Consider the following 26,621-nt stretch of genomic DNA (forward strand, 5'->3'; position numbering starts at 1 on the left):
ACGGGAGAATGATTCAGGCATGTGAATCTATGAAAGACACCCATAATACTGGATAATCAGTGATGCACGCAGAGCGTCAGTGAATGCAAACAAAAGGGAGGGTCAGTGACAACCCAGGAAAAGTGTCAGTGGCAGACAACAGAGATGTGAGTGTCAGTGACTGAGTACAGGGTGAAGCACTTGAAAAAACAGAGATGTGAGGGTATCAGTTACTGACCACAGGCAGGAGGGTGTCAGTGACTGACTGTCAAGATGTAGGGAGTCACTGAAAGAGCACAGAGATGAGGGTGTTGGGGGCAGCCCAGGCAAGGGGTCAGCGTTAGGGCATCACGTTGTTAGGGAGTCAGAGTATGGAGATGAGAGCATGCGTCAGTGGAGAAGCGTTAGCGTCAACGCAGGGATGAGATGGCGTAGGTGCGATGGACAGAACGTGTCACTGACTACATAGATGAGAGGATGTCAGTAGTAGTACTGCACCAGTGGCCGAGTGAGAGGTGGTGTGTGAGCGGTCCCTAACCTTATGCAGTAATACCTGCGGTTGTCCCGCTCCAGCGGAGTTTTTGGGCCGAGACCTTCGCGTTCACCAAGAGACTGAGACTGAAGCTGCGGAAAAAGTTGCAGAAAAGCTCTGGGCGAGCTGGAGTGCCTGAAAGCGGCTCCCTCCATCACCTGTGGTCATTACCTGTCACCCTGCCTTGGAGCTGTTCAGTGGGCGGTAGGCGTCCGTATTTCGTTGGCGGCTCTCCAGCGAGGCTAAGGTTAAGGGCAATGTGAGAAGTTGGCCTGATATATAGTGCTCACTTTTCTAGTGATCACTTTGTATCATACCAAACGACCCTTATTGATGATTGGTTGTAAGTCAACCTTATAGACCAGCTATCCTAGTAGCATGGACAAGAGCAGTCTTTAGGCTAAACTCTAGAGGGCGTGTTAAGCCAGCTGTTATACCATCACATATACCCCTTGAACACCAAGTGAAAGGACACCACACAAGTTGTTATGAAAATAAAAGGATATTTATTTATAACAAGTCTACCCTGAACTCTTTATGAGTCAGGGAGCTAAGCACATAACAAAACTCTTAAGAAAATACTTTAAGTTGCACAATTTACACAAATGCCCGAGGGGCACGAAAAACCATATACTACAAAAGTGGAATGCGAAACTACTGAACCTTCAGGTTAGGAGCCGGAGGCCTAGGGAGATCGGGTGCAGAGTGTGCACTCTCACGCGGGATGCGGGACAAAGTCAATGGATGCTAGATTTCGTAAAGTTACAGTTATCGGACGAATCCGACTAGTTAGGCTGAAAACGAAAAAGGATCTGGATACTTAGATAGTGAACCTATGTTGGAGCACCGAAATGCTCAGGTTACCTAGCCCAGGGGCTACGGCTGCATAGGGTTCAAAAGACGTCGGGAATCCTCGTTACAGTCTATGGAGCCTGAAAGAAGAAGTTGCTGGCAGGCGACCAGTGATGAAGTTCGATGTGATCCAAGCCTGGATCGGTGATGAAGACGACCTGAAAGCAGAGGGGACTCTGTTCTTAATCACTAGCCAGTGATTAGGTGGGCACCAGGATGGCGCCGGATGAAGTCACCTCGACCAGGTGAGTGGGCGACGCTGGGCTCTGCAGTCTCTCGGACCAGGAGGCGTTGTCGGCGACCAGGATGGAGGTGCGAGTTGTCCCACGAAAGTATCTGCTGTCGGCGATGCTGGACCCAGGATTGGGGCAACAAACCTTGGCAAAGGCAAGCCCACGCGGTGGACTCAAAATGGCGTCTGGAGTAGACCAGGAGGGTCCGGGGTGCTCCTCTTTTCGAGGGGAGCAAGGGCCAGTCTGGAGCAACCAGACCAGCGATGGAAGTGCTGTGGTTCGTCGTCAGGAGGGCTACAAGCCAGCAGGCAAGTGGCCGGACAACGCGGTGAGCAGCAAAGAGCAGAAGGGCCCCACGCAGATCTCGTGGATGCTGGGGGGCTGGACTTCGGTGCTGGAGCTGCTCAGGGTTAGGGCTTCTCAAACCCCAAAGCACTTACTCGAGGATCCCTCAGCGGTCGTGCTGGATAAGCGTTGTGCAGTCTTGAAGATGGCCGGTCCCTTCAGGTCTCGTCACACCCACGAATCTCAGCTGGGCTGATGATGTAGGTAGAGGTCAGAGATGCCAGGGAATCCGGGTCTCGTCGAGCTGGGCAGTCTTGATCCGGAGGATGGACTTGCAGCAAACCACATGCGCTTAAATGGTGCCCGCTGGTGCAGGGTGGCTACTCCTTAGCCACAAGGGAGAGTCTTCAGAAGTGTTCAAGAGTTCTTTCGTGGAAAGTAGTCAAGATTCAGAATTATCTAATTTGGGAAGGGGGCCCGCTCCTACCTTTATACTAAAGAAAGGGGCTGGCACGCGACTAGGTCCTGCCCATGGGTGGGACCAGGAGGGGGGTGGTTACACCCCTCTCCCATGTCCGGACTTTCCCCAGCTCAGGGGCTGGTGTGCCCCTGGAACTGGTTCAAGCCGGCATATGCACAGTGCGCACCGGGGTGCCACTTGCAGTCACCTTCCTCTCAGCCCTGCCTACCTGGGATACACAAAACCCTGTCTGGGATGATGCTAGCACCGCCCCTGACAGGAAACCCTTTGTCCAAGCTCTCCTCGCTGGAAGGACTCCCAGCAGCAGGAGGTCAGACTTGTGTCTGTGGTGGCAGCATCCATTTTGTGATGCCGAGGCTCGAGTTAGCTTTAACCGGGGTTCACAGTTACATACATGTCGTGTCCCTCTAGAAGGGTGGAATGCTAACCCCGTCGCCAGAATTGGCGAGGGGTTAGTATTCCAATTCGTATGACACCTTACTCGACATGTTTTGATAAAGCGATACCAAAGATAGCAAATAACCGCGAGGATTATAATGCACTTAAGAGTATATGGTACGCGTTATCATGGAACAGCTATTAGGACTTGGTTCCGCAAGCTGCAAACGGGCTCAGCTCATGCCAGAGCACCATCTCACATAATTCCAAGCACTCTGCCTTCAGGATTGATAAGGCCTGCCATAGGAGTGACTGATAGGAATACATGTGTCCATTTTAGGGTTAGATATAGGAATACTATATCTAAAGCAAAGGGTGTTTACACCACCTTGCCCCAGCTGTCGTGCAGCCAGTTGTGTCAGATTTAGATGGCCAGCCAGGGGTGGCATAATACATGCTGCAGCCCCTGGTAGGCCCTGGGTACACCTATGCCCTGGGTACAGGGACTGATAAGGTGGCCCAGTACCAATTGGTGAATGCACCTAAGGTAAACGTGTCAATTTAGAGAGAGAACAGCAAGGCTGTGGGTCTGATTAGCAGGCCCACAGCCAGGGAACGTCGTAAACCAGTGAAGCAAAAAGCAAAAATCTGGGGTGATCATAGGATTTCAGACCCTACTCTCCTACATGACCCCCCCCCCCAAACTTTGGGACAATAAACTAACCTTGACCAGGTGAGTCTTCTTGCTCTAAGTGGAAATACCTGGAGAGCCCATCTGCATTGCCATGATCAGTGCCAGGTCTATGCTCCACTGTAAAATCCATCCCCTGTAGGGAAATGGACCACCTAAGTAGTTTGGGGTTTTCACCCTTCATCTGATTTAGCCACAAGAGGGGCTTATGGTCGGTCTGAATCTTGAAATGAGTGCCAAACAAGTATGGCCTCAGTTTCTTCAGGGCCCAAACCACAGCAAAGGCCTCCCTCTCAATAGCTGACCAATTTTTCTCTCTGGGGGTCAGCCTTCTGCTAATAAAAGCAATGGGCTGGTCATGACCATCAAAATTCAGCTGAGATAGAACAGCTCCCACACCCAACTCAGAAGGCCTGCTTTAGGTCGTCGAATGCTTTTTGACAGCCTGCTGTCCACTGAACTTTCTTTGGCATCTTTTTACTTGTCAGGTCATTAAGTGGAGTCACAATTGATCCATAATTTCTGACAAATTTCCTGTAATAACCAGTCAGGCCCAAGAAAGCTCGAACCTGAGTCTGGGTGGTTGGAGGAGCCCAGTCCTTGATGGACTGTATCTTGCTCTCCAGTGGCTGAACCTGGCTTCCACCTACAAGGTGGCCCAGGTATACAACCTGTGTCTGCCCTATCTGGCACTTTGTGGCCTTGATAGTGAGACCTGCCTTCTGCAGTGCCTCTAACACTTTCCTCAGGTGGACCAGGTGATCCTCCCAGGTGGAGCTAAAGACAGCTATATCACCAAGATATGCTGCACAGAAGTCATCCAACCCAGTGAGAACTTGATTCACCAGCCTTTGGAAGGTGGCAGGTGCATTTTTCAAACCAAAGGGCATTACCACAAACTGATAATGCCCACCAGGGGTAGAAAATGCTGTTTTGGGCTTGGCCTCCTCAGCTAACCTGATTTGCCAATACCCAGCTGTCAGGTCAAATGTACTTAAGTAGTTGGCAGAAGCCAATCTGTCTATAAGTTCATCTGCTCTTGGTATTGGGTGGGCATCAGTCTTAGTGACTGCATTGAGGCCTCTGTAGTCTACGCAAAACCTCATCTCTTTCTTACCACCCTGGGTGTGAGGCTTTGGCACTAGAACTACTGGACTAGCCCAAGGGCTATCTGAGGGCTCAATGACTCCCAGCTCCAACATTTTCTGCACTTCTGTCTTAATGCAGTCTCTGACATGATCAGGCTGTCTGTAGATTTTACTCTTAACTGGCAGAATGTCCCCAGTGTCAACCTCATGGGTACACCAATTGGTCTGACTGGGTGTCAGAGAGAACATATGTCTAAAGGATTGAAGAACTTGTTTGCAATCCTTTTGCTGATGTTCAGAGAGGCTGTCACAAAAGACAACACCATCTACTGACCCATCATCAGGGTTCTCAGTGAGCAGGTCTGGGAGAGGGTCACTCTCCTCCTCCTGTCCCTCATCTGTGGCCATGAGCAAGCTCATATCCTTCCCGTCGACATATGCCTTGAGCCTATTCACATGGAGCACCCTGAGGGGGCTCCTGGAAGTTCCAAGGTCCACCAGGTAGGTGACCTCTCCCTTTTGCTCAATGATTGTGTGGGGCCCAGACCATTTGTCTTTGTGTGCTGCTGGGGCCACTGGCTCCAACACCCACACCTTCTGTCCAGGCTTGTACACAGTCAGGACAGCCTTTTGGTCATGCCAAGCTTTTTGGAGTTCTTGGCTGGCCTCAAGGTTTTTAGATGCCTTTTCCATGTACTCAGCCATCCTGGAGCGGAGACCAAGTACATAGTCCAAAATGCTGGTTGCAGGCTTTTTGAGAGGTCTCTCCCATCCTTCCTTCACCAAACAAAGGGGTCCTCTTACAGGATGCCCATACAGAAGTTCAAAAGGGCTGTAGCCAACCCCCTTCTGTGGGACCTCTCTGTAAGCAAACAAGAGGCAGGGTATCAGGACATCCCATCTTCGCCTGAGCTTTTCAGGTAGTCCATGAATCATCCCTTTGAGGGTCCTGTTGAACCTTTCAACAAGCCCATTGCACTGTGGATGATAGGGTGTGGTGAACTTGTAGTTGACACCACATTCCTTCCACATTGCAGTCAGATATCCTGACATGAAGTTTGCACCTCTGTCAGAGACAACCTCCTTAGGGAAGCCCACTCTGGAGAACACTCCAACTAGGGCTCTTGCCACAACAGGTGCTGTAGTGGTCCTAAGGGGAATAGCTTCAGGATACCTGGTGGCATGGTCTACCACCACCAGTATAAACTTGTGCCCTGATGCTGTCTGGGGTTCCATTGGACCAACAATGTCAATCCCTACTCTTTCAAAGGGTACCCCCACCACAGGTAGTGGTATGAGGGGGGCCTTTGTTGTGCCACCTGACTTACCACTGGCTTGGCAAGTGACACAGGAGCGACAAAACTCCTTGGTATCTTCATTCATGTGAGGCCAGTGAAAGTGTGAGACAAGTCTGTCCCAAGTCTTATTCTGGCCTAAGTGTCCTGCAAGGGGAATCTCATGGGCCAAGGTGAGAAGGAAACCTCTCTGAGACAAGGGGATGACCAGCCTCCTGGTTGCACCAGGCTTGGGGTCTCTTGACTCAGAGTACAGGAGTCCATCATCCCAGTATACCCTGTGGGCACCTGTGGCGTTCCCTGCAGCCTCAGCAGCAGCCTGCTGTCTGAGGGGTTCAAGTGAAGGGCAGTCTAACTGTGCCTTCCCCAGGTCTTCCCTGGAGGGTCCCCCTGAGCCCAGAAACTCAACCTGATCAGGTTCAAGTTCTTTAGGCTCAGTTTCCCTCAGTTCTTTGAGGTCAGCCTCCTCTGAGACTTGATCCACAACCTGGGGCAAGGTGGAAGGATATGCCTTAACCCTACTGCTCCTTCTCTTGGAAGGTGTCTGGTCCATTGTTCCAGGATCCAGCACCTGTTCAGTGGGGCATCTTCTGGCCTGTGACCTAGTAACAGCAAGGACATGTGCTGGCAAGCCTAACATTTCCATGTGAGTCCTCTGCTCCACTTCTGACCATAGTGATGTTTCCAAATCATTGCCCAACAAACATTCAACTGGGAGGTCTGAACTAACCACAACTTTCTTTTGGCCACTTACCCCTCCCCAGGAGAAATCAACAATTGCCATACTATGGTGGGTAGTGACATTGCTGGCATTGGTCACTAGGTAGTCTGTACCTAGCATGATCTGTCCAGGGTCCACAAAGTTAGGTGTCACCATTGTGACACTGGCACAAGTGTCCCTGTAGGCCTGAGCCATTTTTCCATTTATAAAAGGTGTCTGCCTGTATTTGCCCAAAGTATTGGGACTTGCATCAGGGGATATGTCCACATCCCCTGTACAGACAAGGACAGCCTGAGTGAGTGTGCCAACTAGGTTGTCATACCCCTCAGATCCCAAGGTTAACCCAACTAATCCCTTGGGAGGTGCACTACCACTACTGACTGTAGTAGGGGGTGCAGGTGACTTAGGGGCTGTAGTGGTAGGAGTTTGCCCTCCTTTCTTAGTGCACTCACTAAACCAGTGAGTTTTACTTTTACAGTATTGGCACCACCTTTTTGACTGGCCTTCTTGAGTCCTCTTTTTCTGCTGTGAAGCCTGACCCCCACCCTCTTTGGTTTGTTGGGGACCTGTCAAAGACTTCTGGTCATTTTGTTCACTCTTATTACTACCCTTTTGGTCTGCTTTCTTCTGACCACCCTGGTTCTGAGCCTGGTTCTGCTTGACCCTTGTTCTGACCCATCTGTCTGCCTTCTTTCCCAATTCTTGGGGAGAGGTCAGATCCGAGTCAACAAGGTGCTGATGCAACAGCTGGTTCTGACAGTTATTTAAAATCTGTTCTCTCATGATCAGATTGTACAACCCTGTATAATCAGTAACCTTACTACCCAGCAACCAGCCTTCCAAAGCCTTAGTGGCACAATCCACAAAGTCAGACCAATCCTGAGACTAAATTTTCTGGGTGTCTCTGAACAGCAACCTGTACTGTTCAGTTGTTAAGCCAAACCCATCAATCAGTGTATTCTTCAGGACTTGGTAATTGTTAGCATCCTCATCTCTAGTAGTGAGGAGCTTATCTCTACCTTTGCCTTCAAAGGAGAGCCACAAGATAGCTGCCCACTGACTCTGGGGGACGCACTGGACAGTGCAGGCCCTCTCCAAAGCAGTCATCCATTTATGGATGTCATCCCCTTGTTTAAAGGGGGGCACTATCTTACTCAGGTGTCTAGTGTCTAAACTCCTGTCCTTTTCTCTAGGTAAAATGCTGCCACCAGTGGGGTCTGCCCCACTCAATTTCTGCTCTCTAGCAAAGGCAAGTCTCTCTTTGGCCAGGGCAAGTTCTTCCCTTTCAATCCTCAGATTGACTTCCCTCATCTTGGCCTCATGCTCTCTCCTCTGAGGGGATGTCATCCCTCTGTGAGAAGAGGTCTGAGAGCCATTGGTTCGAATGGATCTGTTAGAGCCTCTGGATAGAGACCTAACTCGTCCACTCCCAATGTTAAGCCTGCCTGAGAGTGGGCCTGGGGGTCCCCCAATTCCATTTTCATGCCTGCTTAAGTTGGTCCTGGTGAGTCTACTGACTTCTACCTGACCCTTGTCTGCCTCATCCCCTGACAACTCCTGATCCTCTTCTTCTCCTTCACTAACTGTTCCATTGAGGTTGAGGTCAGGGTCCCCAAGGGTTCCCTCTAAGGGGGGCATGCTCCCATCTGGATTAGGAGGGCCTGTGTTAGAAGCCCTCCTGGCATCATAAGTCTCTAAGAGACCAATCAGGAATGGGATGGTAGGGTTAGAACCCTGTTTTAGCTTCCTGGAGGTACACACTTGTCTCATCTCCTGGAAGCTAAGAGCTGCATATCTTGATATGACCTGTGGAGGGTCAACTGACACAAAGGGGGCCTCTGAGTTCCCTCCTTTGTCTGACATGCTTTTCTAGTGAGGTGCAAGTGGTGCACTTACCTACATCATTTGTTTGCCTACTGATCCCTTGCTAAGAGTTGTAGTCAGGGTGTGCTAAGCCCTGTTAAACTACAACAGCTGGTTCAGTAGAACTCAGAGTATTCTAAGCTAAGTTATATGTACCTTGGTACTTATGTGATCTTTCAAATGATATTCTTAGGATACGTGTGGTAAAACAACAGCAAGCTCAAATCCCAACCGCTGCTCACCAATGTGAGAAGTTGGCCTGATATATAGTGCTCACTATTCTAGTGATCACTTTGTATCATACCAAACAACCCTTATTGATGATTGGTTGTAAGTCAACCTTATAGACCAGCTATCCTAGTAGCATGGACAAGAGCAGTCTTTAGGCTAAACTCTAGAGGGTGTGTTAAGACAGCTGTTATACCATCACATATACCCCTTGAACACCAAGTGAAAGGACACCACACAAGTTGTTATGAAAATAAAAGGATATTTATTTATAAAAAGTCTACCCTGAACTCTTTATGAGTCAGGGAGCTAAGCACATAACAAAACTCTTAAGAAAATACTTTAAGTTGCACAATTTACACAAATGCCCGAGGGGCACGAAAAACCATATACTACAAAAGTGGAATGCGAAATACTAGCAGGTGAGTAATAAGATCCAGAGGCTTCAGGATCGCTAGGACTACACTACTGAACCTTCAGGTTAGGAGCAGGAGGCCTAGGGAGATCGGGTGCAGAGTGTGCACTCTCACGCGGGATGCGGGACAAAGTCAATGGATGCTAGATTTCGTAAAGTTACAGTTATCGGACGAATCCGACTAGTTAGGCTGAAAACGAAAAAGGATCTGGATACTTAGATAGTGAACCTATGTTGGAGCACCGAAATGCTCAGGTTACCTAGCCCAGGGGCTGCGGCTGCATAGGGTTCAAAAGACGTCGGGAATCCTCGTTACAGCCTATGGAGCCTGAAAGAAGAAGTTGCTGGCAGGCGACCAGTGATGAAGTTCGATGTGATCCAAGCCTGGATCGGTGATGGAGACGACCTGAAAGCAGAGGGGACTCAGTTCTTAATCACTAGCCAGTGATTAGGTGGGCACCAGGATGGCGCCGGATGAAGTCACCTCGACCAGGTGAGTGGGCGATGCTGGGCTCTGCAGTCTCTCGGACCAGGAGGCGTTGTCGGCGACCAGGATGGAGGTGCGAGTTGTCCCACGAAGGTATCTGCTGTCGGCGATGCTGGACCCAGGATTGGGGCAACAAACCTTGGCAAAGGCAAGCCCACACGGTGGACTCAAAATGGCGTCTGGAGTGGACCAGGAGGGTCCGGGGTGCTCCTCTTTTGGAGGGGAGCAAGGGCCAGTCTGGAGCAACCAGACCAGCGATGGAAGTGTCGTGGTTCATCGTCAGGAGGGCTACAAGCCAGCAGGCAAGTGGCCGGACAACGTGGTGAGCAGCAAAGAGCAGAAGGGCCCCACGCAGATCTCGTGGATGCTGGGGGGTTGGACTTCGGTGCTGGAGCTGCTCAGGGTTAGGGCTTCTCAAACCCCAAAGCACTCACTCAAGGATCCCTCGGCGGTCGTGCTGGATAAGCGTCGTGCAGTCTTGAAGATGGCCGGTCCCTTCAGGTCTCGTCACACCCACGAATCTCAGCTGGGCTGATGATCTAGGTAGAGGTAAGAGATGCCAGGGAATCCGGGTCTCGTCGAGCTGGGCAGTCTTGATCCGGAGGATGGACGTGCAGCAAACCGCATGCGCTTAGATGGTGCCCGCTGGTGCAGGGTGGCTACTCCTTAGCCATAAGGGAGAGTCTTCAGAAGTGTTCAAGAGTTCTTTTGTGGAAAGTAGTCAAGATTCAGAATTATCTAATTTGGGAAGGGGGCCCGCTCCTACCTTTATACTAAAGAAAGGGGCTGGCACGCGACTAGGTCCTGCCCATGGGTGGGACCAGAGGGGGGTGGTTACACCCCTCTCCCTTGTCTGGACTTTCCCCAGCTCAGGGGCTGGTGTGCCCCTGGAACTGGTTCAAGCCGGCATATGCACAGTGAGCACCGGGGTGCCACTTGCAGTCACCTTCCTCTCAGCCCTGCCTACCTGGGATACACAAAACCCTGTCTGGGATGGTGCTAGCACTGCCCCTGACAGGAAACCCTTTGTCCAAGCTCTCCTCGCTGGAAGGACTCCCAGCAGCAGGAGGTCAGACTTGTGTCTGTGGTGGCAGCATCCATTTTGTGATGCTGAGGCTCGAGTTAGCTTTAACCGGGGTTCACAGTTACATACATGTCGTGTCCCTCTAGAAGGGTGGAATGCTAACCCCGTCGCCAGAATTGGCGAGGGGTTAGTATTCCAATTTGTATGACACCTTACTCGACATGTTTTGATAAAGCGATACCAAAGATAGCAAATAACCGCGAGGATTATAATGCACTTAAGAGTATATGGTACGCGTTATCATGGAACAGCTATTAGGACTTGGTTCCGCAAGCTGCAAACAATTCAATTCAATTCAATTCAATAATTTATATAGCGCGCTACATACCCAGAGGGTCTCAAGGCGCTTGCAGAAGGGTGGGGAATTACTTGTCAAATATCCACGTTTTAAGTTGCTTTCTGAATGCTAGGTGGTTCTGAGTAAGGCGAAGGTGAGTGGGAAGTGAGTTCCAGGTTTTAGCTGCCAGGTAGGAGAAGGATCTACCTCCCATGGTGTTTTTGTTGATGCGAGGTACAGTGGCAAGGGCTTGGCTGGAGGATCGTAGCTGGCGGGAGGGGGTGTAGAAGGACAGTCGTGTGTTGAGGCATTCGGGTCCGATTTTGTAGAGTGCTTTGTGTGCGTGGGTTAGGAGCCGGAAAGTAATCCTCTTATTGACGGGGAGCCAGTGGAGGTTTTTCAGGTGACCAGAGATGTGTTCTCTACGCGGGATGTCTAATACGAGCCTGGCTGAAGCGTTCTGAATGCGTTGGAGTTTTTTCTGGAGTTTAGTGGTGGTACCGGCGTAAAGGGTGTTTCCGTAGTCCAGTCGGCTCGTGACCAGAGCGTGGGTGACTGTTTTTCTAGTTTCGGTGGGGATCCAGCGAAATGTTTTTTTGAGCATGCGAAGAATGTTGAAGCAAGATGAAGAAACGGCGTTGACTTGCCTGTTCATCGAGAGTGAGGAATCCAGGATGATGCCCAGGTTCCGTGCGTGGTCCGTCGGGATGGGTGCTTTTCCAAGGGCCTCTGGCCACCAAGAGTCATCCCAGGCGGAGGGGGAGGTGCCTAGGATGAGGACTTCTGTTTTGTCTGAGTTCAGTTTCAGACGGCTGTGCTTCATCCATTCGGCTACTTCTTTCATTCCTTCATGCAGGTTGGTTTTGGCAGTGTTCGGGTCTTTGGTGAGTGAGAGGATCAGTTGAGTGTCGTCGGCGTAGGAGATGATGTTGAGGTTGTGTTGGCGTGCGATGACCGCGAGGGGGCTCATGTATACGTTGAAGAGGGTGGGGCTGAGTGAAGATCCTTGTGGTACGCCACAGATGACTTCAGTGGCCTCTGACTTGAATGGTGGAAGGCGGACTCTCTGGGTTCTTCCGGTGAGGAACGAGGTGATCCATTCCAGTGCTTTTCCTTGGATTCCGACATTTCTGAGGCGTTGTAAAAGGGTGCTATGACAGACCGTGTCGAAGGCTGCGGAGAGGTCGAGGAGGATGAGGGCGACTGTGTCTCCAATGTCCAGTAGAGTTCGAATGTCGTCTGTTGCTGCGATGAGGGCGGTTTCAGTGCTGTGCTTGGCTCGGAAGCCGGATTGTGAGGAGTCGAGGGATTTGTTGGTTTCGAGGAATGCGGCGAGCTGGTTGTTGACCGCTTTCTCGATGACTTTGGCCAGGAATGGAAGGAGTGAGATAGGGCGGTAGTTTTTGAGTTCGGTGGGGTCAGCTGTGGGTTTCTTCAGGAGGGCGCTGAGTTCGGCATGTTTCCAGCTTTCCGGGAAGGTTGCGGAGTTGAGGGAGCAGTTGATGACGTCTCGGAGGTGCGGTGCTATAATGGAGTCTGCTTTGTTAAAGATGTGGTGAGGGCATGGGTCTGTGGGGGATCCTGAGTGGATAGAGTTCATCAGACGGATGGTGTCCTCAGTGGAGATTGACTTCCAGTTATTGAGGATGTTCAGGGGGGGTGGGGGTCCTGCAGGGGGTTGGGTGGGTTGGTTTTCGGGCCGGTTGTCGAAGCTGTTGTGGATGTCTGCAATTTTGTTGTGAAAGAATGAGGCTAGGGAGTCGCAGAGGGCTTGAGAGGGGGCGATGTCGTTGGAGTTGGCTGAGGGGTTGGTAAATTCCTTGACGATGTTGAATAATTCCTTGCTGTTGTGGGCGTTGTTATCTAGTCGGTCCTTGAAAGCGGCTTTCTTGGCATTTCGGATCAGTTGGTGGTGTATGCGGGTGGCGTTTTTGAAGGCGTCCTTGGTGCTGGTCGTTGGGTCTTTTTTCCAGGCCTTCTCAAGGGAGCGACAGAGTTTCTTGGATTTCTTAAGATCATCGTTGAACCAGGAGGCCTTTTTGCTGCCTAGTTTGATTTGACGTTTTTTCAGTGGTGCTAGGATGTCGGCGCTGTTGGATAACCATTGGGTGAGGTTGGTGGCTGCTTGGTCGGGGTTTGAGGAGTGGGTTGGGGGGTTTTGAAGAAGCGATGAGGAGATCTGGTCGATGGTGATTTTGTTCCAGTTTCTTTGCAGAGAGGGTTGGGGGTGGTTGTTGGATGTGGGCTTGTTGTAGGTAAAGTGAACGCAGCTGTGGTCAGTCCAAAGGAGAGCTGTGGTGTGGCTGAAGGAGACATGTTTGCTGGAGGTGAAGATAGGGTCGAGTGTGTGACCTGCGATGTGGGTGGGGGTAGTGACAAGTTGTTTAAGTCCGAGGTTGGCGAGGTTGTCCAACAGGGTGGTGGTGTTGCGGTCGTTGTTCTTTTCAAGGTGAAAGTTGAGGTCTCCCAAAAGGATGTAATCCTCGGATGGGAGCGCGTGTGGAGTGATGAAGTCCGTGATGTCTTCACTAAATTGTGCGCGGGGTCCTGGTGGCCTGTAAAGGAGGGTGCCTCTGAGTGTGGTCTTGGGGTCGATGTGGATCTGGAAGTGAAGGTGTTCGCTGTTGGCGAGATTGACGTCTGAGCTGGTTGACATGCGGATGGATTTCTTATGGACGATAGCGATGCCTCCTCCTGTGTGGCCGGTACGGTCCTTGCGAATGATCTTATATCCTTCCGGGATGGCAATGGTGATGTCTGGGGCTGATGTGGCGTTCATCCATGTTTCTGTTAGGAAGGCGACGTCCGGGGAGATGGTGTCTAGTAGATTCCAGAGGTCGATGGCGTGCCTGTGGACCGAGCGGGTGTTGAGCAGGATGCAATGTAGGTGGTTGGGGTCGGATATCTGTTGTGTGTTCGTAGATGAGGAGTTGTTCTTGGTGCCGTCGAACTTGCAGGAGTTGCAGGAAAAGGGTCCATGGGTGTGTCCAGGAGCGGCTTGGACGCAGTTGGGGGAACGGCCGGGGTTAAGGGCTAGGAGGGTGGTGGCATTGTAAGTAATGCGGGTGGGGTGGGTGAGACGGGGGCCAGGGGGTCTGGCGCTGGGCGCGGTCCGGGCGTAGACGGGCTTACCTTTGGCGCACCTTCGGCACAGCCGTCGCGCGTGGACGCTGCGCGTTGGGACATCAAGCATTAATGGATAATGGAGGGGGCGGAGCGTGGGAGGGGGATCTGGGAGGCGGGAGCGAAGGGGGAGGGGCGGGTTGCAGGCACAACAAAATGGACGGGGACGGGGAGATAAACAACAACAGGACCGGGAAATGCGAGCTGGCGCTGGGACACGGGCACAATAGCAGTCTCAGTTAAGTGAAAGCAGTGCGCAGCTTTCCTAGATGCTATATGCAAATCAGGCTAAGCAATGCCTATTAAACACAATTCACGTAGTAATCACAAGTAGAGCAGGGCAAAGCTGAGCGCTACGCTCAGCTCATGCCAGAGCACCATCTCACATAATTCCAAGCACTCTGCCTTCAGGATTGAAAAGGCCTGCCATAGGAGTGACTGATAGGAATACATGTGTCTATTTTAGGGTTAGATATAGGAATACTGTTAGACCTGTCTGCTTCTGGGAAGACTCTAACCACCATGATTTATTTTTGTCCCCCTTAGCCTCCCAGAGTTTCTATTTTTTATTTTTACATGTGTCCATCAGGAGTTTTTAATGCTGTCAGGGGGCTAGGTGTTCCTTGGCGATGACGCCATTTTTCCCTCATCACTTGTGAGGCCTAGTCACCCCCTTGAAACCTTAGGGATCTCCAGAGACCTAAAATGGTGTCCACCAACTGCCATAACGGACACTACTGGAGGACAGGTCCATAGGGTAACATTAGGGAACTTTCTGGAATCAACTAGAGACTTCTGCAGGACTCAGGCCACCCTATATAAGGCCAGTGACCAGCAGCCATTTTGTGCTGACCCCAGAGTAGAGGAGTGAGGCAGTGGTGAGAGGAGGTGGACACACTGAGAGCAGCTAGTTTGTCACTGAGGCTGACAGTTACTTCAGAGGATTGTTCCCCCTTCAACCTTTGACCGATCCCTCTCTCAAGACAATAACTACTGACAAGGAAATCGAGTTACTGGAGGAAGAAGAACCTTTTATCTCAGAGCCCCAGTAAAACCACTCAGAACACCCTTAATTGGGGGTATTCCTGCCTGTCAATACCCAGCGCTGTGCTCACCGGTGTTGTGGAGTAGCTGTGGTGAAGGTGGGCGTCTGTGGCACCTTAGCGCCCTGAAGAGCGAGGGCGCCGTGTGTGCACATCCTTCCTGTGGAGCCGGAGTGAGAAGTGCCTGAGGAGAAGCAGTGGCGCTGCTCCGATCGGCGTCGGGACCCCGGGGGCACCGGCCGCGTCACACGAAGAGGTAGGCGCTTCCGCGCATGACCGGCGACTGAACGCTTTTGCGAGGCAGGAGGGGCCTAGGATCGAGCAGGCCCAGAAGAGACCGAGCAGCGTCCCTGTGGAGATCAGCGTCCTTCCTGGGAGCAGGTGCGCCGAGACGGAAGAGGAACGAGCGCTTCCGCGCATGCTCCGCCGAGTAGTGCCAGCGGAAGGAAAGTCATCGCGCCAGCTGAGGAGCGCCGCGCCGGAGCTCCAGGAGGACGATCCCCTCAGAGGAGGCAGAAGCGCCACAGCGGACGACGCAGTAGGGAGCCCTGGGCCGGGGAAAGCCTTCCCTGCCTTCCCCCTTCAGCCCGTCTGTTACCGGGCTCCAGCGCGTGTAGAAGAAACACCCGCGACACGCCCCCAACCTCACAAGTAAGCCGGGTAGTGTGGGAACGGGAGGCGGCAGAGCCAGGTGAATGAAGCAGGACAGTGGGGCTACGACCCACGCGAGTGACTGACTTGTCCAGGGGAACCTGACTCGAGGAAAGCGAGTTAGCGAACTGAACATCATAGAATAAAACTTATCCAATATCTGACTCAGAGAAGAAAGGTGGAAGTGGTGCAGGGAACCACAGGGTTCCTGGGTAAAATCCCCTACAGAGTAGTGATAAGTGAAGAAGTAGATTCTCTACCAGCTAGGTGTGCCTGTCAATCAGAGGGAGAGGAACCTTACTAATATTATTGTGTCTTCCCTTTTAGCACATAACTGGTGGGTTATACAGTGAAAATCTACACTCAGGTCTTGCTGTTGAGTTGAGCAGTGCTTAAGAGCTGTGGGGTAAAGTACCTATTAATGAACCTGTAAAAACGTATTGCACTATCAGTCTGCATCTTCTTTTCAGTAGATTTATTGGTGGAGTAATGTGTCATTGTATGTTAATGTGAAGTAACCTTACAGAGTGTGAAGCTAATGAGATTCTCTTAACCAACCAAAGAGTTACCCTTATGCTTTACTGTACCATTGACAAAAGAATGTGGTTTATTGCCCTTTTTCCACAGCAGGAGGAGTGAAAAGTAATTTCTTAAAGTAAAAGTGTAATGTTGACTCCTGAAAGAAACTAATATTGCATCTTGTATAACTTAAATCCAAAGAGACATAATATTTTTATAAAAGGTAACGGTATTTTTCCAAACAGAGGTGTTGTGTCTTTATTTTAGTGGTTCATCACTGTGTTACTGTGGGTGAGACTTGTAAGTACTTAGCCAACGCCTTGAGTTAGCTGTAGACCACTACTGTGCCAAGCTACCATATGTAGGCTTGGGTAATCTAGGTCCAACAAATACTATATCTAAAGCAAAGGGTGTTTACACCACCTTGCCCCAGCTGTCGTGCAGCCAGTTGTGTCAGATTTAGATGGCCAGCCAGGGGTGGCATAATACATGCTGCAGCACCTGGTAGGCCCTGGGTACACCTATGCCCTGGGTACAGGGACTGATAAGGTGGCCCAGTACCAATTGGTAAATGCACCTAAGGTACACGTGTCAATTTAGAGAGAGAACAGCAAGGCTGTGGGTCTGATTAGCAGGCCCACAGCCAGGGAAAGTCGTAAACCAGTGAAGCAAAAAGCAAACATCTGGGGTGATCATAGGATTGCAGACCCTACTCTCCTTCAGGCACTTGGAGCCCCCCCCCACCCCCGCGGATGATCCAGGTGCTGGGACTTGAGGGTGAGGAACACCTGGCAGAACACCCTGCAGAGAAGGTTACAGAACATTGAGCGGAGCTCGGAGTGCGGAGCGAAGGTTCACTCTGTCCTCCTGTTATGCTCGCCCGAGTTGAAGCAGCTGTGGCGGCGGTTTGCTGGAGCAGGAGGAGAGGAGCGCCATGGGCCGATTAAGGAGCGCCAGACAACGCCTGGATAACGCCGCAGAATCTGCAAAATCAAAAGCGGTAGGAATTATTGCCTCTGCTTCTAGTTGGCTGGAATTTTTTTGTTAAAAGTCAAAATCGAGAGGGTGATAGCGGAACGGACTGTGCAAGTTCCCCAGGTGGGGAAAACAAACTTTTTATCTCCTTGGCTTAGTGAAGCAGCTGCAAAGTCGGTTTGGAGGCATTATAGCTCTGTCTGGAGGCATTAGAGGTGCCGCTCGTGGAGAGAATTAAGAGGGTGCTGTGGTGTCACTGCTGACGGCTGGACTTGCCGATAATCTACCCGGACTTTTGCCGACTTTGGGCACAAGGCTGTGTTGCTGGCTGTTGACGGGACTGCGAGGACCAGCCTGCTGTGCGGCTCCTGATCTGCCGCAGCTGGTCCTCTTCCCACCTCCACTTTCTACCATTTAGGCACGCACATATCCACGGGACGTTGTAGCCCGTTTGAGCGCCGGTGGACACCGGACCGGGCTACCCCTCTTTTGTCATCCCTGGAATCACTGCTGCAAGCTACCTGTAAGTACCTTCTGTGAAGGGAACAAATTCCTAAATCAATTTAAAGTACACATTTGTAATATGGCCGTACGGGAGTCCAGAAGCAAAGCACATAATAAAAAACTCACAGGAACACTGGATGATTTCATATTCAGAGCCAATTCAGTGATTGACCAGGGTATTGTGCTAATGGAACGCAGGGTGTCGCAGGATCTTGCCATGGCCAAAAGATCCTCTTTGGGGCACTTTGCGAACGCTCGCACACCAGAGGTTGCCAGGGATCTAAATATGGATAATGCTCATATGGTTAATGTTCAAACTACTGTCCAAAATCAATCACCCATTCAGGACCTGGCTCAGACCCCCCCCCCTACTAAATCGATCCAACAGGACCTTTCAGTGCAAATGGACGCCCTCACCCTGGAAAAAAACCCTTGAGAGACCTATTACCCGCCAGTTTCATGGTAACTGCACAGGTGCAATTCCTAAGAAGAAGCAGCCTATTGTAAAAAAGACAGGAGCTAAATCAGCTAAAAGCCGCAGCAAAAATGTAATTCCATCAAGCCCAAAGGATGCTGAGGCGCAAAGCTTAGTTGTTGTACCTGATTCACCTTTGCAGTTGGGAAGCTCTGGTGGTGATACTGCATTAGGCGCAGGCCTATCCAGGAAAGAATTATCGACATGGGAGGACTCCTTATGCACGAAAATCACTGCACTTTTGAGTACCACATTACGTTCACTGGAAAAGAGACTTGCCAGTATCGAAAGGCAATTATCTAACTTTGAACAAGCAACAGTGGGAATCCTAAATAATTTGGTCAATAACGCATTAGATCAGGGCAACTCGAACATGTCGATCACAGCGGGGGGGGGGGATTGGGATGCACGATAATCCTGCCACTTCTGTGACACAACAAGTTGCTCTTAATCACGTTGCATCCATGGGGGGAGTAAATGTATTGCCTAACAAATTGGGAGTGGGACTTAGGGCTGATCAACACATAGTGTCCAACAGTGCAGGAGGGGCACAGATTGGCATTACTTCACACGATGGGCAGGCCATTTTAGATACAGGTACAAGTAATAGATCTTGAATTGAGCCCAAAGTGGACTTGCCACCAGAAGTCAGTCCCTATCTAATTGTTCTAACAGGCGTCCCAGAAATTAGTATGTCGAATGTTGAATCTTATTCAACTCTGAAAAATAAAGCTATTCATTGGCTTAATGTGCATAGACCACTTCCTCCACACATGAGTACCGAAATATCTATGGTCCGAAGTGTGGGATGGGTAGGGCGTACTCCCAAAACTTTAACGGGCGACTGTGTATTGGTCAATTTTAGGGACCCACATATTGTGGACCATATATGTAATTGGAGCTCAGCTAGTGCAGGCGCAAAGATTGAAGTCCAACCTCTCTCCTACTTCTATCCCAGCAAACAACTGAGAAACCTAGATGAGGGTTGGTCCCTTGCATCTCACCATCGAGCGGGGAAGGGAGGGATGAATTGGTATGGCCACCAACCACTTGCCCAGAACCATATCCCATGTTATAACAGGTTCAGGGGCCTGGACCAGGTCGACTGACTGACTATGGTCAGCCAGGATCCACAAGATGAGGTCCTGACTCACGGTGAGGTTGTTGGGGATGGCCTGATTGTGGTGGAGAGAGACCAGGAATGCGAGCTGCCAGGAGCCCAGAATTCCCCAATAGGGAGAATTAGGATGGTAACATGCCTGTTTTGGGCAGGGCAGTCGAGGATCATTCATCAGTATTGTCCCTAGTTACCACTAGCGCCGATAATCCCCTGGGGAGAGTTAATATCATGCCCGATTGTACACGGTCTAGTGTGGGGAACACAAAGTGTATGTCCATCCTGTCTTGGAACGTGGCAGGTTTACCAAATAAACTAGCTTGTCCAGAATGGGGCACCTTTGTGGATGGTAGTGATATATGTGTATTCCAAGAAACCTGGGCTAGGGGTGACCAACACAGAGTGGGCTTTGCAGCATATAATATTGCTGCAGGTGGGGAGGCAAGGGACGCCCATCAGGGGGCCTTACAATCTGGGTTGGGCTGCTCGGGCGAGATTATCCCGACCTACTCTGATGATATTCAGTGCGTTCTCCTGTCCTGGCCAATCCCCTACAAACTTGCCATTGTGAATGTTTACTCACGGCCGACAAGTGTGGCAAACGAGTCCAAAACCATTGAAGAGTTGTCATCTTTCCTCGGCTCCCTTAGTAGGGATATACATTACTTGGTCGCCGGGGACCTAAACTGTCACTACGAGCCACACCACGGTTTAAATGAGGGAGTCCTGACGGGCGAGGACGAACACTGGGGAATCCCGCCATGCCAGTCTCCACATCCGAAGTCCTGGTCCCCTCTGACCATCCAGATCACGACCCACACTTTGAATAACTCCATCAGGGCCTGTAATGGTCGGACGCCATCCGACACCCCATCAAAGTGTACCTTCAATAAGAGGGGCCACGAATCAAGACTGGACTATATTATGGTGGAGGCATGCTTATGGTCGAAGGATGTTGACGTTGAGGTATTGCCTAGGGTGGACAGCAATCATAATGCATTGAGCCTGAGGTTAGTGTGCCCATGGCCTAGGGCAAATGGAAAGGAATCTGGCTTGGGTGTGGTTGAAGGGCTGGCCATAACCAACAACAGACGCAGAGTCAAGTGGGAGAAACTGGTGGTATCACGAGATGCACTGCCTAAACTATATAGCGCAATTGTACCCTTTTTTATGAAGGTGGGCTCTTTAATTTCCCAGCCTCCAGTACTAGATTTTAATGACAACATGCAGTGTGTGCATCAGGACCTAGTAGCCTGTTTAGCAGAATTTTTTAATCCCTCTGGCTCTAACAGGAGGCGTAAGATGCCTGTATCTATGTGGTACAACGCCTCATGTAGGAAGGTCAAATCAGAGCTTATCGGGGCCCTCAAAGATGGGAGAGACAAACTAAAAATTTGCTCCCTAAGATCACAATACAAAGAAGTACTGAACCATGCTAGGAAGGAGTGGGATATGGAGAAATGGTCTAACCTTTCCTCCTCATTGGACACTAGAGATGCAAGCAGATTTTGGGCAATAGTCAGTACGGGGTCAGGAGAGCCTAGATCCGCAATCGAACCCAATATAGAGGCGGGGGTCTGGGAGCTCCATTTCAAGACCTTGTATGCAGTAGCAGCAGGTCTAGAAAGTCCACTGGTATATACACCTAGACTGGGGGAACGAGATGAGCAGGAATTCTCAGTTGAGGAGGTCTATATTGCCATAGGGAAGCTGGCCATGGGTAAGACCCCTGGCCTAGATAGGCTTCCCGGTGATTTATTTAGGGATCAATCGGCGATCTGGCCCCCTTACCCATGTGCCCTTTTCAACGCAATTTTGGGAGGCATGGAGATACCGGGTACTTGGTTGGGAGCAGAGATTATCCCAATCTTTAAGAAGGACTCTCCTCTGCTTCCAACCAATTACAGGCCCATTAGCCTCATTGACGTCCCTCAAAAAATCTTCTCCCGACTAATCCTGGACCGTTTACAGGAGTGGATTGAGGAACATGATATCCTCAGTCCTTATCAGGTCAGATTTAGAAAGAAAACATCGACCGTGGACCAGATTTTCCGTCTCATAATGTTATTCTGGAAGACGGCAACACTGGAGCATGGCAGCCTCTATATGGTCTTCGTGGACCTTCGGTCTGCGTTTGACCTAGTACCTAGGGGTAAACTGTGGGCGGTGCTTTTGAATATGGGAGTCCCAAACGCAATATTGGCAGTTCTGATGAGGCTGCATGTACAAAACTATGCACAGGTTAGATGTGGGAGGGATGGGGTGCTGTCGTCCCGGTTCCCGGTTTGCAGGGGGGTCAGGCAGGGGTGCGTCTTGGCACCAACCCTGTTCTGCCTCTATGTGAATGGCGTTATAGCGCACCTGGATGCGGTTCCTAACAACGACGCACCCAGATTGGCAGGCAAGAGGGTGCCAGCGATAATGTTTGCCGAAGACACCCTCCTGCTTTCCAAGTCCCCCATGGGGATCCAGCGAGTGCTGGACGGCTTCACGGATTTTTGCCGTTGCCGCGGACTGGAAATCAATGCTGATAAGACTAAATTTATGATTTTCAGTCCCCCGGCACTCACCCACCCAACACCGATCCTGGTTTCGGTCAGACTGGAGAGGGTACAGACTTTTCAATACCTGGGAGTGACGATCAACGAAAACCTCTCCCGGGATCCCCAACAGGTGAAATCCCAACTTAAACTCTCCCAACTAGTGGGTGGCATTCTCAAAATGTCAAATACATCTACATTCAAGCCAGTGAGCCCTGCACTGGAGATTTACAAAGTAAAGGCAAGGGCATCGCCTCTTTATGGTGGGGAACTTTTGGGGGTACTCCTGTAGGCCCAAAATCCCTAATGTGGAGAATAAGTTTATGAGACAGTTACTCGCACTTCCCCAAAGCACACCTCTCCTTCCATTGAGATTGGACTTAAGACTGAGTTTTAGCCAGGATGAGCTAGCTCTGAAACCCTTAAGGTTTTGGCGCAGGCTATGGATAACTCCAGAACTGTCCAACTACAGGCTTGAATTAAAGGACGTGTTGAGCCATGGTAGTGCAGCAAAAATCCCCTGGCTTGCATTTGTGAAAAAGGAACTGGGGAAAATGGGACTATCAGACCTCTGGTATGATCCAGAACGGGCATGCAGGGGGGGTCTCAGGTAAAATGCTTGCAAAGTCCTTCATGGATTATAAACAGAATATATGGTTGCATGACTCCAAAGCTGGCTCTCTGACAACAACCTTCTTAACACTTAAACACTCTTATGCTTTAGAGGAGTTTTTAAATGTCATTTATCCAGTAGGAGCTAGGAAGCTATACATCCAATGGAGGCATGGAACACTACCATTAAGGGCATTCACAGGCAAGTGGTCGATTCCCACGAGTAACTCCTGCCACGGGTGCGGTGCGACTAAGGAGGATGAATTACACATGCTCTTTTTTTGCCCCATTTACAGAAAAGCTAGAAAGTACTGGTTGGTAACCTTATGTAAGAACATGGGATTCGACAAATGTTACGTTGCAATGAGAGTCTTTAAGACCGACACATCACCGCATATAGTTTATGCACTCTCAAAGTTCCTTCTAGCTATGTGGACCAAAAGATGTTCCCTGATCACAGCGGAACCCAGGGGTGATTGTTTATTGTGATTGAATATCCTGATTGATAATCTGATTTTATGAAATGTTAATTTTATGTCCTCTGGTCTATATGTTTTAACTGCAATCTTTTATGACTGAAAAAATGTCAAAATAAAGATCAAATGATGATGGTACTGTAAGGGGGGGGAGTGAATTATGACACAAAGATAGGAGGCTTTCAGTGACATCACAGAGATCATAGGGTATCTGTGACATCAGCAGTGGGAATTTATTAGTGAAGGCACGGGGACGAGGACAACTGAGTTACATAGGAATGGGAGTGTCAGTGATGGCGCAGCCACGAGAAAAGTCAGCGAGAAAAGGATGTCGTAGACGGGGTGTCGGGGAGTGCACAAAAGTGGCACGAAGTCAGTGATGGAGAATGTGCGAGTGATGGCCGAGAGATACAAAGACGTCCGTGCCCCCGCAAGGAATCATCGGAGAGCAGAGATAGAAGGGCCCAGAGAGTGCAGGGAGGCAGTGACAGAGCACGAGGAGAGGATGTCAGTGATAGACACATGGACTGGAGGGCGTCAGTGGCAGCAGGGGGATGACAGGGCAAGACCACTCAGGGCTTGCTTGCTTTCCACATGGAGGAGGCGTGGCCTGTCTGTTCAGGCTGGACTGTTCTTACTGGACCGGATTAGGTCTAATATGAATATGGCTGGTCTCTGGAGTGATGTAGGGGGCAAAACATGATCAAATGTGGCCCTGAGCAATTGCCAATGGCTGAGACTTCTACAAGCATTCAACACTCTTGTGTTTGAGATAGTCTGTGAGGGCACAAGGGTGGTAGGGGGCAAGGGGCAGAGCACCCATCTACAACGATGGGTGGGTATCAGTGAAGCGAGAGAGATGAGATAGGAGTGACAGAGCACAAGGAGAGACAGTGAATACCATGAGTCGGGGCAGTCCAATACTTACATGTAGTAAAAGGTGGTACTTCAGTACCCGCTGCATTGGCACCATTAGCAGGTCACGCAGACTGAACCTTCCATTGTTTGCTCGTTTTGAACATTCCTGTAGAAGGGGTATATGCAGACATCAGTTGAGTAGAATGAACAGAGTAAAAGCATCAGTCACACATGTCTGTAACATGGACATAGACACAAGGAGTTCTATGAACCTAGACGGCTTGACACACTCTTCAGTCGTGTCCCTTCCAGCTGTAAATTTAATGGATTATCCTATGTGACCGATTAGCTGTTGCACACTATAACTCCCGTGTCCTCCAGCTCATGCTAATGCTGTAGAATATATCTCTTTGTCCCGCAGTCTTTTTTCACGCATTGAATCATAATGTGGTAGTTACAACGACCGCATTGTGATTCGGCATGCCATTACTCCGCAAGTTGGAACAACGACTTGCGGAGAGGGCACTGGATGTTGGAATAGTATAATTTACTATTCCAACTCCAGTCTGTGTGGACACTAGGGAAGGTGTTGGATTTTAAATCCAACACCTCCCCCCCCCCCTCCGCAAGTCGTTATGCCGACTTGCAGAGTAATGGTGTGCGGAATCACAACGCGGTCGTTGTAACGACCGCAATGTGATTCCATGCGTGAATTTTTTTTCGTCATGAGCGTTGTTTACCGATAAAAAAACATTCTCAGAGTCAAGAAGAAACACAACCCTGTAAAGCGATTTTAAGTTTTCACTTGTTCAGCTAAAGTTGTGTATTAACTATTATTCTTTCTGAAGGTTATCTAAGCACACTCCCCAGGGCTCACACCTGCTTTTATCTTACTGAAACTTTGTGGGTATCTGACCAGTTCCAGAGGACTCTGTACTGGGTTGAACTGTGTACTTGTACTACCCTCGGGAAGCTTGTCTTCACCACGGTTGCTGGAGGAATTATAATTCATTGACGGACAGATCTTTTATTGGACAAATACATTTTCAGGATCAACCAAAGCCTCAAGCTGGAGTTTTCTTTCAGGCTCTGTAGTCAGTAGGTGTGCTGTGGTTTCTCTTTACCACCTCAATGTGCTTGCATGCAGGGCTTTAAGTGGGCCGGGTCTCACCGGAGCTAAGCACTGGCAGTTTTTTAAAGGGGGCCTCGAAACGGGTCTCTTTCTGGCTCTGTTTTGTGCCCTGGCACCGCGGTCCGTTTTTTCTAGACTGCAGTGACAGCAGGCACATCACGTGTGCTGAACGTGCTCACACTAGTGGGGAAGTTACGGTATGACGTCATGCCAGGTGAGCGTGGTAGGGGAAGGAAAATCCTTTAAAGAGTCATTTTCTCTCCGAATTTCCTTTCTCTGTTTGAAACTCAGGAGGAGCAACATCGGCATGGCGTCACCAGGGCTTTAAGTGGAAGCTTTTTCAATAATATATACAAGCCGTAGTTGCTGCTTATTTATCTCATGCAACTAACAACCATTGAACAAAGCAAATAGTAGGGGAGAGGGAGAGGAGAGGAGTTGGCCTAACGGCTGGGGCAGTCGACCTCGAATCTGGGGAACTGGGTTCGAGTCTCGGCAATGATGCTGAACATCCTGTGACTCTGGGCAAATTACTTAATCTCCTTGTGCCTAACAAAAATGAATGTGTCCTCATGTAGCGAAACTAGTGCTATGTAAAGCGCTCTGATACCCGATTCGGGTCAAGTTTGCGCTATATAAAACTCTGTTAAAAATAGTACTGACTTGTTGTAGGTATGACGTTACTTGTTGTATCATGTATCTGGATGCAATGAGAGAAACCGCAAAATACAAGTCGGTAGCACACTATGCTATGCACAGATTTTTAGATTATGTGTTTATAAACCACACCCTTAATTACATTGTCCCCTTTGAGAGACCACCCAGTTTTTTTATCCCACTTAAAGCCCTGCCTGCAGGCCCTAAACTCCTAAAATTCCTTAGGTGGGACAAAGGCACAACTAGATGATTTTTAGAGACATTACCATCATGTTTTGCTTCACAAGAAAGCTTAGAAGAGAGTAAAAAGATTGAAACATAAAGTAGACCTCTCGCCATGCACAAACCTTAGCACAAGACCAGAGGTAGGAAAACTCTTTCCTTATACCTTTACTCCTTACTCTCCTTATCCTTCACAGCGGTTAGTATTTATTTCATATGTATACAAAGTGTGTAAAAGCTTCTTAAAAGATGCATTCACTTCCGAGATTTTGAGTGGACCTAGTCTGCTTCCATAATGGCTTGGGCTTCAGGGATAAAATACTACCAAAGATAGAACACTATGTTCTGAACGGTTGTGGCCTCTTACTCAGACACCAAAGAAATCTTATTGTCTCAAATGTGCAAAAGCACCCCAAATAACAAGACACAAACTTTCGATCTGAAGTCTTGCCACGGCTAGTCTAGCCAACCCAACCAGTCAACAGAGCATTAATTACCCCCTCGGACATTGGTGAATTGCCCTTTTCTGAAAGCTGGATAATTCCAACAGTCTCAGGGTCTAAGTTCATACTATGACTTGGCAATCTTACTTGAAAAGACAGCATGACCTCACGTGCCACTATTGGGGCACTGTAAGGAACTTATCAAGAGGGTCTCTGAGAATTCTATAGGATGGTACAAAATCTGTCATGAGGCAGCTCGAATGGAGGGTTCTAGGATACTGATTCACTTAGCAGTCCTGTGGGTCTGGGCTAGCAATTTTTTGATTTTTCAAGATTTAAATATGGGGTTCGGAGTCTGAAGTCAACTAATAGAAGTTGATGTGGT

At 49.7% G+C, this 26,621-nt stretch overlaps 1 protein-coding gene across 2 annotated transcripts in view; it reads right to left on the reverse strand.

Moving 5' to 3' along the window:
• The window catches only part of VAV1 (vav guanine nucleotide exchange factor 1), a 606,828-nt gene that overhangs the window by 184,434 nt on the left and 395,773 nt on the right, over positions 1–26,621 (reverse strand). For both annotated transcript variants that reach the window (XM_086963789.1, XM_086963790.1), the window contains exon 10: positions 23,853–23,948. In XM_086963789.1, the coding sequence (XP_086819915.1) occupies positions 23,853–23,948 (96 nt within the window). The remainder of the gene's footprint in view (positions 1–23,852; positions 23,949–26,621) is intronic.

The sequence above is a fragment of the Lissotriton vulgaris genome, chromosome 1_1, assembly GCF_964263255.1.
Source record: "Lissotriton vulgaris chromosome 1_1, aLisVul1.2, whole genome shotgun sequence".
NCBI lineage: Eukaryota > Metazoa > Chordata > Amphibia > Caudata > Salamandridae > Lissotriton > Lissotriton vulgaris.